At 40.1% G+C, this 12,253-nt stretch overlaps 1 protein-coding gene across 50 annotated transcripts in view; it reads right to left on the reverse strand.

The window, feature by feature from the left end:
- CLASP2 (cytoplasmic linker associated protein 2) overlaps positions 1-12,253 on the reverse strand; it is a 1,425,897-nt gene that overhangs the window by 342,508 nt on the left and 1,071,136 nt on the right. For all 50 annotated transcript variants that reach the window (XM_069214594.1, XM_069214706.1, XM_069214671.1 and 47 more), the window contains 2 exons: positions 3,725-3,969; positions 2,041-2,104 (listed from right to left, as the gene is read on the reverse strand). In XM_069214594.1, coding sequence (XP_069070695.1) covers positions 2,041-2,104; positions 3,725-3,969 — 309 coding nt within the window. The remainder of the gene's footprint in view (positions 1-2,040; positions 2,105-3,724; positions 3,970-12,253) is intronic.

Raw genomic sequence — 12,253 nt, forward strand, 5'->3', positions numbered from 1 at the left:
ATCTCCAAATGTTATGACCACAATTATTTCAGTATTCAAGTTGAAATAAAAGTGGAAATACAGACTGGAGAACAAAATGAGAAAGGACATAAAGACTTAATATGTAACTTGAGGTCCTCATTTCTGTAGAGACTAAATAAATCATGAAATTAACCCTTATGCACGTTTTCTGAACAAATCTATTATATGTGATTCAAAACTGCCTAATCTCATGGAGCGGGATATCCTCATGCTTCTTGTATTTTCCCTGCTAGATTGTAAATTTATCAGATCTCAAACTCTGTACCATTTTGGTGTAGTGAAGAAACTAAATCTGTATTTAACTTGATCTATGAAAAGGTAATTAGAACCCAGACAAGGAGGCCCAACAAGATGTTAGAAAGAAAATTATAAGCAAAAACAATATTTTTAAAACACTGAATCTCCATGTATATGCAATGTCTAAAGTAAAATCATATGCACTTTAGGAACAGGGCCTGCCGGGGGTATCAACACTGGAGCGTGTACCGAGGAAGCTCTCTGTGTTGCTTGCCGCTCCGATCTGGATCCAGAAAGGGATCCATGAGACCAGAATGGTGCAGAGGCCGAATCCACTGGTGGGGATCCAGTGGGGGATCCTCCTGAACCAGTAGAGCCCAGAGAGGTCAGGCCACCCAAATATGAAGTGCATTGCTTTGTAACATTTTTTGAGCTGGGCGGGGGTTACTTTGGATCCTGGAAAGTAAGTGAGGCGCGGAGGGTACTCTGACTCACGCTCTGCTGCACACAAGGGTTGGAGTGCTCACGCTTCTCTGCCTCGACAAATGACTTTACCAAAAGGGGTGAAGTCGAAGACTTCTTCTACTTCTTCGGTATTTTTATGCTTGTGTGACTTACTCAACAACTTGGATAGTGACAGCAATCGCTAGGTGCAGCTCCACAAATGATCCTAGGACCTTTGCATAACAGGTATTTTGAGCGTCGTGGGGTAATGGGACGTTGGGTGGTGAGGATCTTCAGCGCCTTCAGATACAAGAAGCGCCAGCCCTCACATGTCTTAGGTTCGCAGCAAGGCTCCAAGCACCACATACACACCAAATGGAGGTCTGACACTGACATCTCCCTGTGACAGGCACCACCCACATGGCGTGAAACCAGCCGGTTTCTTGGGTGACATCCTCATATCAGGAACGAAATTCCTCAAAAAGAGTTGACAAAAGTAGGCAAAAAAGACAATAAAAAAATGACTGAGGGTAGTTTGGCTATGTGGCGGGGAACAGAAAGAACTGACCTCAGTGCGCCAGGGTGGTGCCAATAAATGCACAACACGCGTCTCTTCCGGGGCAGAGGACACAGAGCCAAACGTTGCCCCCAACCGGCATGCAGGGGTACTGCTAAAAAATCTTCCAGATCCATCTGAATGACCTCTGTACACGATTCAGGAATCACAAATCAGCAATAATTAACAAGAAACTTGACCAGCCTGTAGCCAATCATTGTTATCTTGTGGACCATTTACTATCAGATTTGAAGATTTTCCCTGTGGAACATGTTTGAAAGGAAGAACTACTGGACATCAGAGAAAATATCTGGATGTACCGTTTAAAATCACTGCACCCAGATGAACTGAACATCACTGACAATACCACTTGATTTCTGCATATCTGAAGAGTTCTCAGGACTGCAATGATTCCACATTCCAATTAGAATCTTCACTCATGATGCTTTTTGGAAATCCAGCAGTGTCTGCTGTGCAGCCACTGAGCAAACCACCTTGTACTACCTGAGGAAGGCAGAAGCTGAAATGTTGTAGTAGAAATATATTTTTGTTCTATAGAGATCATCTGTTTGAGTCACTTCTTATATGTATTGCAATACTTAAACAGAGGTTCTTCATTTTCCCATATTTACCAGACTTCTGTACCATTTACAAGATTATTTGGTATAAGGGTGCCAATGATGTTTTTCAGCAGGTGCACACAGAATACTAGAAAAACGACTCAAACTTTATAGATTAGATAAGAACTGAAAGTTTAGAAAAATCAGATGTCCCTGGCTTACCTTGCTATGGGGGTCAGCAAACATCCGAGTAAAAATTTCACACAATCGTTTCAACTCAACACGGCTGCAAAAAATGCATGAAACGATGAAGATATTTACAATATGCAAAAGTACAGCAAAGTTATGAAGCAAAATGATAATTTGAGAAATCTGACTTGCTGAGCCACATGCATGGGATTGCCCAAGCCAAAATACTCAAGTATTTTAATATAATACACCTTATTTAAATATCACTCATGCTCACATTTTGTTGCCTTTCCATAGTGCTATAAAATCCCAGGTTATCATAACGATACTTAACTGACCACCCTCACAAGCATGAAGGACTTAGGTAGCTCTATCAAGTCTGAAACCTGTTATTTTACAGATTACATATAGTTCTCTGCATAGGAAATAGTTAACACATTACAATTCTTATGAGAAGACTGATGAAACCTCCACATAAAAAAGAAAAAAAAAAGAAAACTACATTTCATCCCTAAAATGGAATGTATGGGAAAATCCAAAATATAACCTCATGGTTGTAAGATTTGTCTTTCATACACAAGTCTGAACACTTCAATAAACAGTGCTGTGAGCTACATTCTAAAGACCTTGGAATTTTTAAGGAGGGATAAATAGTCTAGCTACTTTTTCACCTCACAATCGCTGTGCCTGCATCAGGGGTATCGAGGGGCCTGCAGGGCATTATCAACAATGTTAACGGATGTGGTACAGAATACAAAAGAAGCACTGCTGAACCCAGTTGATACTTTAATTAGCGGGTAATTTTACTGAACAAACTACTAATTGTTTTGGGAATGTATGTTTTTACACAACATTGTCAAACAAACAAAAGGGCAATCCTGAGGAGTCAAAGTTGGCGAGGCGCCAGTTCTTTGAAGCACAGTGGTAGGACATGCCTGATTAATTCAGAGCACAAAATACGAAGATCATGCTTAATTTTTAATATGTAGCCTGTGGTGATTTCAAAAGAAGTTTCACTCCGAGCGTGTCTAAACGAAGGACACACAAGAACATGTCTGTTAAAAGAATTATGAGGTCATAACCGCACCACTGAATGATGGGTTTTGCTGCACCTGACCCATATCCAGAACTTAGAGATGGCCCATCACTGATCACCTTTACATTCAGCAAAGAGACTTTAACATCTACACTTGTAATACATACATTCTATCAGTCTTGTGAGCATGGCAGGAGCACAGACCAAGAAAGCTCTACAATCTTTGAACCTTTTGCTTTGAAAATCAAAAGCGTTTCTCAGTCATGTTAGCTGACTAAATCTAGGTAAGGAAAATTTGCAATATAAAAACGTGCAATATATATTTGTGGGTTACAGTTTAATGTTTTTTTCTCTTAAAGTATGATGTTTTTCTCTTCAAGTATCTGGTAACACTTATCAATAAAAAATATATAAAACTTTATACTAAACCTGTTTTGAATGGCACAAGAATTCCAAAGCACAAATTCTGGTGGTAAATAAGAGCTAATGATAGATATGGAATAATAAATAAAATAATATTGAGTAATTTTGTTTATTAAGTGCTCTCAAACGAGGCATGTTTAGCTGTGAAAGTGAATACTGAAATTAAAAGATTCTATGTGTAGACCAAATAACCAGTTATCAAACATTTCTGATTCAATTTACTTTTCTCATTGCTTGAAAGTAATTTTAATTTTGTACCTTAAAGTTCTCTGGTTTTTTAGTAAATTCTGAAGACCGAGTAAGCCTTCTTTTCTTTCAGACCAGTTTGAGCTGGCACAACGATTGAGCACCTCTGCAACATCTTCTGTTTGACGCATGTAGGTCGGAATGCTGCCATTGCGTGAGCTGTATGAACGTTCTGAACAGGCACTGGACGCATCACTGTTCGCATCATCATCAGAATACATTCCATATGATTCATACCTTCTGCGGGCTGGTTTTTTCTATCACCAAACAAACTTCTTGTTAGTAGATGCCACAGAACTTTGAATCAAAAATAAAATTGACTACTTCGAAAAGGACGATAGCATAGGCTTTCTCCATCAATGCACACAGATCTCCATCACAGATGGACAATACACAAATTAATTTCCCAATCATAGAGCTAAATTCCCTGACAAAACTTGATACAATCTCCATTTGGAATATTTAGTTGAAGTCTGTTTTGAGGTGTTAGCTGTATGAAAGAATAAGGTTTGTAAAACATGTAATCTAAGGTAATACTTTATTGCTGATAAATTAATTAATATCACTGCGAGATCACACTACAACAGTTAAAATACTGATTTGTGATTGACCTGTTAAAAAAAAAAAAAAAAAAAAAGGCATAGCAATAGTTAAAACTGTCTCTCTAAACATTTAAGTAACAATTGTGAAGAACTGTTGTGATACAAATTGATTGTGGGGCCAGCTGCTTGTCATAAATATGTATGAGGACCACTAGTTTGCGGTACATAAAACAAAAAGGTTAGTCCGACGCCCCCAGTCACTAAGATGCACACTGGCAAGGAATTCATTAAACTAAAATCACCAACAAAAGACACAGATTACAAGGTAACCGGGATTGGCCGGTCACTAAAATGCAGGATCGTACAAATTCATGCAAGTCTTGGTCAAGTGCTTAAAATGCCAGCAGAAACCACTGACCAGGTGACCAACATTAACTCGTTGCTAGGGTGCAAAATAGTGCAAAGTGGTATTGGCCATGTTTAATATAAAAAAGTGTAACTCTGGTGCAAAGCTGGAATACTAGACAACCAGTAATCAACAAGTGGGCTATAAGGCCAGAAAGTTTCATCACACTGGATCACCAAGATTATTAACTAGGGTAAAGTGTGTGGCTTCTCCAGATTCGCTATTTGGTGATTAAGCAGCTCTTTAACATACAACAGAAATGTTGTTGCTCTGGTAGCTAACTGTACACTGTGCTCATTTAGAAGAGCCATCATGACTGGTCAACACGATCTAATTTGTAGGGGTCTCAGGGAGGGACATAACAGTTTCTATCCCATAGGAGTGCCAACCGGGCAGATGCACAAAAAAATGTAAGAATCTTTCTTTCCACTGGCCGCATACGTGACAGTGGGGGTCTGCCCAAGATTGCTTCCCTGATGAAACCAAGTCTTTAGATGGAAATACTCCCATACGAAATAGAAGAGAGTGCTGGACGGAGCCTGTGATATGAGTCATTAAATACAGCTGCGGACTCACAGAGATATACAAGAGGAGGACTGACCATCCATGATGCTGTCCTGCCAAATCCACTTAATTTTTATAAAAAATGAAAAAGCAATATTGGTATACCATGCTTTGTGTAAATTCAAGTTGGTCAGAACTTGCCTTAATAAAGTTCGCCAGGAAAATCTGTTGTTTGACTGCAGACCCATTTCCAACCAACACAGCATGGCTAAAGTATCAGCTGTGGTAGCTCTTGGCTTCCGACAGTTTCATTACTGCCCAAAGGACCGGTACTGGATGAAAAAAGGAGAAACTCTAATCTAACCTGCAACATATGATTTAGGAGATGAAAGATACTTTTGAACAAGACTGACTGGAGCCGGTTGAGCAAAGGGGCACCTCACCCTGTGAGAAACTCAAGAGCCATAACTGAGTGAGGGAAGACATTTAGCTCCAATGACCTGAAGTAGATGACTATGCGAAGTGCTTCCTAGCTTTTTTTGTAGTTGTATGAAGGCAAATCATGGTTTGTGAGACAAACCTTGCCTTTGCAATAAATGGTCTTTATATGATAGACTTGCATCCAGCATAACCTTCAAGAATTTATAGTGCTTGGCCAGCGCTACCCAGCTTGTTGGCTGCTTCCCATTTAAACTTAGGGGCGACTGGCACTTGGTTTGGCTGAGGAGCAAATCACTTTGGTTTTGTTGTGATTTAGTTCAAGGCCCAACATCATCATGTATTCCACTAATTTGGAGATCAGTCGCTGGAGGTCCAACTGCGTCTGGCTAAGCAGCACGAAGTTGTCTGTGTATTAAGAGCATCACACTGGTTAGTTTGCTAGTTTGGGAGGGGCCACACAACACTACAGCTAATCGAGACTCAGGGTCCGCTGTGTAGATGTTTAATAAGGTTGGCGCGAGCACAATCCCCTGGTTTAATCCAGTGTGCATGGGGATCTTCTGTGTTGTTCTGTCGCAGTTACCAATCTTTACTTGGATCCAGGTGTCTGAGTGTAGGTTAATTACTACATCTAGGAGTTTTGAGAGTACTGCCCAGCTGGCCATTTTTGCCCCTAGTCGCTATTGCGGGACCTTGTTGAATGCTGCTTTTAGGTTAAAAGAAAAAAAAGCATAAAGTGTGGAGTGTTTCCTTTTGGCTTTTTCAACAAGAAAGGAGACCGGAAGAAGACTGGCCGTAGTGTTCATTCTAGCCCTGAAACCTGTCTGTGTTTTAGGGATGATGTCAGCTGCAGAGGCAACGCGTCCAGGTCTTACAATAAAATGGAGGCAAAGATCTTGGTTTCCATGTCTATCAGAGAACTTAATCTATAATTCACCAGATCAGACCTTGCGCCAGATTTAGAAGAGGGATGCAGAATGCTGACTCTCCACAATGATGGTATGGCATTGGTGGTAGAGGCCTGACTGAATAGCGGGTTAAGAACTGAGGCCCATAGGTGTTGGTCCTGTTTAATATAGCTGTTGGGAAGTCGGGCCGAGTGTCCCATCGGATCTCAATTTCTTAAGAGTGAGCCGCAGTTGCGAAACTGAAAACCAATGGGCATCTGAAAAAGTAGCTAATGAGGATCCTACAAGAGTGTGTATCAAGGGAGACAACATTGTCTTTACTTTCTGGTCTCCTGAAAATGGCGCCGTTATATAAGCTGACCAGTCCGCTTAAAAAATGCCAGCGTTGTGATGTCGAAATCTCCCATTTGCAAGGTAATTAATTTCGCCCCATAAAAGGTTGCTATTTTTCATTTTAATTGCATATAGCAGCTTGGACCATAGTTGAATCCGATAGGAATTGTTGGCAGACCAGATAACCTCTTTGTACTTTAACCTTAAGGCCACTAATTTGTTGCCTGGATTCATGGCCAGCATGTGTGATCAGTTGATGAAGCTTTCTGATTGCTCTATTTAATTTTCTCTTTTCCAGTCAAAGTGATTTTGAGTACCTTTTTGCCCCTTCCTTTGGGGTTTTGCAGTGATTAAGGTGATTTTCAGAAAACATGTAGAAAAGAGAGTTATCTAAATTGTAAAGTGTGAGCACACATTTTTGAAACTGGCAAATTGGTGGGCACCATTTGGAACAGTTCTGAGACTGAATTGCACACGTATCAATCCATCTAGTTGTTAAGCAAGTCCTTTATTCATAGCCTGAAGGTGTTTTTTTTTTTCTTGTTTTTTTTATCAAGAACAAGAGTACATGGACATCTAATGGTAGGACTGGAAATGCTTCCATAACCTATTAAAACATAGTTATGGCTGCACAGTAAAACCCTCCATGCATGTGTTGTATGCAGACTGGTCCCCTATCCCTGTGTTTATGCACATCAGCACTACTTCATAACTTAAAAAACAGGAGCCAATCAATGTTTGCTTTCAGTGGAGATATTAGCAAGATGGTATTGCGAATAGGAAAAAGCTCAGGATAATAAATAGAAGAGTTACTTTGCTCAAATGCTAAATTCCAGTCTTTTCTCACTCACAACACGTGGAAAGATGCCACTACAATTAGATCTGAAAAGGGGGAAGTGCAGCATCGAAGAGCGTTAGACCAATGTAAAGACGTTATGAAGATCTTTGTAGCCCAGTGTCTGAAGAATTCATGAAGAGAGGTCTATATAGCTTCTCAGCTTTCTGACTTGTAAAAGTCTGATTATGGCCTTTAAAGACTGAGAAGCCTGTGTCTGCCGCAAGGAAGACCTTGTCCTGGCCGGTACTGCTTAAGTGGTAATCAGTGGCTGTGGTTGTAGTGCAGTAGGTTCTTCACCTTCACACAGGAACAGCAGTATCATGCACCCTCCTTGTATGAGATCTAAAAACTTCAGCAATGTCATTCAAAGCAAGGACTGACTCGTGTTCAAATTCCAAGTGTCTTAGTCAATTTAGTCCTGAAAAATTAACAAGCAAGGATTATCCCCTTCGGTCCAACCAAGTCAATATGCTGAATGAAGGAGGGTAAACTCCGCCTTCAAGAGGCTATGGTGGGTGAATAATAATGCCTGAGATCTGTATTTTAATCACCCTGGTAATATTCATGAACACAACCATATTATTATAAATCACATCATCTAATTTAGATCAGCACATGATAAATTCGAATTATTATGGCCCACTTAAGAATGTTATTGTTTCTCTAAAAGTAAACCATACAATAATAAAAATTAAATATAAAGTAAAGGAAACAATAAGAAAAGAAATGTAATGCACTTGATACAGAGTAAAATACACCTCCAGCCAAAACGTACAGGTAGCCATAAATAAATCAGAGGTTTACTTCACATAACAAGTTTGACAGGCCTAAAAGCAAAAAAGTGCCTGTGACTTATGGTAATGCTCTCTAAGCATAAAGCGGTGGTGTTAAAAAAATGAGCATAATATATGACTTATATCAGTTTTGGACTTGAGAGTTTGTAGAGATGCTTCCAGATATAAAGTGCTTCTGTTCGAAAGATGAGCACATCTACCCAATAGCACAGGGACATGGCTTTTCTTTAACTGTTTATTTTTGAAAGCCTGAAAAGTGATAATAGTTTCTTTTGCAGTGTGATTGTTTTTGAGGAAAACATCATGAAATGCATTGCATTTTTGCCTCTTACCTAGCCTCCCAGGAGTAATCACAAAACCTTTACGCAGAACCATGTACATCACCATTTGCTTTAGAGGTGCATAGCAAAAGAATGCCTAGCCTAAACGGGACATAAAATGTGTGACAGTTTCTGGGTGATCTCATTCAAATAAGAGGCAAATCTAAAATATGACTTTAGGCATAAGTATCCTGTTAGCAACAAACCCCTCCCCCGCGTTTTGATGTACTTGTTCTAACTAGTAGCTATCATTTACTAACTCAGCAATTTGTTCTCTACATAATCAAGCCACTCACATTTCCTCTGATGTTCAATTTCCTTGACGATAGAAAGGATTTTGTATGTGCCTGCGTAAAGCTTGATCTGTGGCCTAAACTATAGCCTGACATGCCACAAGGCGATCCATTCAGAAATACTAGTCAGTCCTAGTACAACTTTCAATGCAGCTTAAGGGGTTCCTGGGCTCAATCACAAAAGGGGTTCTCAGGAATGAATGTGTCCCTTCTGGATTTTGGTGGCTTTAATACACCCTTCAAATTTCAGACACATATAGAGTGCCAGCCATCACTTTCGCTTTGTAGACCTATACGATAATGCTCAGTGAGTGACCATCTAATTTATTCTTGCATGTCAACAATGAGCCTGTATTCTGGCTCAGAGTGCTAACTGCTTTGAGCTTTTGCAGGCCCCCAGGAAGGCTAATGGTCTAGGTCTAGCATTATGCCAAGATAATCAAATATGCCCTTCTGTTCAAGATTAATTCATTTTAGAGTCAGGGAACTTTTCAAAGTTCTTTTTGTGTTCATGTTCATGAATTTAGGTTGGATAATGTTGATCGCCAGACGCTTTTCTTTGCAGAACTATACAAATCCCCTTAACAACCAATGCACAGACAACTTGGTTAGGGAGAACGGTATTACATGTTATGCATATTAAAAAAAAGTGAGGTCCTAACCCACATAGTATGGGCACATACAGCTTTAAGCAATCAAGGCACCTAGTAGCATTACTGATGAAGATTATTGGTGAAACGAATGAAAACACTTCTAAAGTGCACAGCTACTACAGGAGTGTCCCGATGTAATAATCAACCAACTTATAGGTTGAACAACTGGGTTTTTAGCTGTTTACAGAAGATGGTTTCGTCGGAGATACATCTGAGATGATGATTAGGGCTTTAAAAACAATCATTTTCCTCACAGGTAGCCAATGCAATTGGTTGCAGTAGTAAGACACCGAGGCACATTTGGGCAGTTGGAACAATAGGTGGATTGCCACATTCTGCACTATTTGCAGCAGATGGACTAAGTATTCTGGGAAACCCATAATCGAACCTGGATAGACTACTGCTTTCCGAGCATCACAGGGAAGAAAGTCTTAGCATTCTGAGTATTCAGAAAGAGTCTTTCAGAACTGAAGAGATCCTGGGTTTAAAGAGGTGAAGATAAAAAAGCACCCAGAGGCTCTTCACCACTGTCGGGGGGAAATGGGGGTACAGAGGCAATGGACAACTACTTGGCCAGGCAACAAGCTAACCAGGAAGAGGGTTAGGGTCAAAAAGCCCTTCATTTTGTGTGGATCAGACTGCAGGCAGTTGGTTCTGAGCCACCTTATCACCACCTCAAAGCAAGTTAAAGACCTTCCTTAACTTCAGTCGAATAGCCCTCATAGGTCAGCAAAAGCTGGGTATCATCCACAGATAATTTTAATGCCAAAGGATTTAATCAAAAAAGTAAGCGGGGACATATAAATGTTAAAGAGAGTGGGGCTCATTGCTGAGGCCAGTGGTACACAGCACTTTAGTGTCTTCACCCCTGAGTAAAAAGGCTTCATCCATATGACTTTCTCTCTATTATCCATGAGGGATCAGAGCCATTTTAAAGCCACCGCCTCCGCTTCAATTGAAACAAGACGCTGAAGCAAGATACCGTGTGAGACCGTTTCAAATGCCCCAGAGAGGTCTAACAGAATCAAGGCGGCATTATGGCCAAACTCAAAATTTTAATTGAAGGAATCAATTATTAAATTAAGGGCTGTTTTCTGTGCTGTGACATGCTCTTAAACAATACTGTGATGATCTGAGATGATGGAAAGTGTCAAAAAATTCTGATAATTGTGAATGAACAATCTTCTCAAGTCACTTCGAGGCCCATGGCAGCAGAGAGATGGGTCTAAAATTAGAAAAAAGCACTCAGATCAGCATTTGGCGTTTTCGGAAGGGGAACGGCATTCACCCTCTTCCAAGAGCTTGTCACCATCACCGATTGTAGTGAGCCAGGAAAAAGTTCTAGATACACTTGACTTATTCAGTACGCCATTTGTCTCAAGATGTGTGAGAGAAATGGGTCCGGAGGGGAGCCAGTTATACACTTACACAGGCAGGTCTTCAGTTCCTCTTCAGTGTGACAGTTTGACCCTCACTAAGGGCATTTTTGGAGTAGGCACTAGAACCATTGGCTCACTAATGTTTAAACTCAAGAGATTAGATTGAATCCTCAATTTTATCCTCGAAAAAGGAGCTGTTACTTTAGGGTCAGTGAAGTCGGAGACAATTTAAAAAACTTCTTTAGAGCTATTATGAGATGCACTAAACTTTTTCAGAACAAAGTGCAGCGTACAAGCTTTAGATTTTATGGTAAATACTCAAGACTTGTTTATAGTGAATTTTATCTTTCTCTTGGTAATGTCATCTCCATAGACGTGCCATTTTTATCTTTTTTAACACTGTTTCCAGTCTGAGGACAATTTGTCAGAAAACTGTACTGTTAGGGTAGTTGACAATCTTTTAAAAAAACCTTCTTATTAACATTTCGTATCATACAAGATATACACATTATGATCGTCAGTAACCATGCACCGTACAGTCCCCTCTAAGAATCTCGTTTCTATTCAAATTTGACATGCTTCATCATTTTGGCACTTTTACGTCCTCACTGTACATTGTTAACTCATATTGCTGATGAACAGTAGAGGTAGTGATTCTATGTGTTCTATTCCTTTCCTAACCCTTGTGTGCTTAAAAGCCCTTATATTTCCGCCAGTAGCTGACAATCATGTGTGCTAGAGCCCATTAGAGAATTAATCAAATTCCCTCCATAGCTCAGGGGATGCGAAAATAGTTAGACCGCAAAATAATATCGTGCAGAGGGTGAGATGCAGATGCTCAGTGCTTCAGCATCCTTTGAATCATTGATCTGGAAAGAGAAGCATTTAAGAGTTATCTTAAACACTATGACTAGACCCCCACCAGATTTGCCAATTCTCTCTAAGCGTATACAGGTGTAATGGAGCAAGCTGTAGGTCAGGGCAGGAGTCCTCGCGTAACCAGGTTTCTGTCATGAAAAGTACATCTAATTATGAGTCACTAGCACAATATAGATGTCCAGCGTGTGCTTATGAAGAGAGCATACGTTGCTTAGGGCTGCATTTAGTTTGGCCTGTTAAATATCCGCCAA

The sequence above is a fragment of the Pleurodeles waltl genome, chromosome 2_1 (assembly GCF_031143425.1).
Source record: "Pleurodeles waltl isolate 20211129_DDA chromosome 2_1, aPleWal1.hap1.20221129, whole genome shotgun sequence".
NCBI classification, from domain to species: Eukaryota; Metazoa; Chordata; class Amphibia; order Caudata; family Salamandridae; genus Pleurodeles; species Pleurodeles waltl.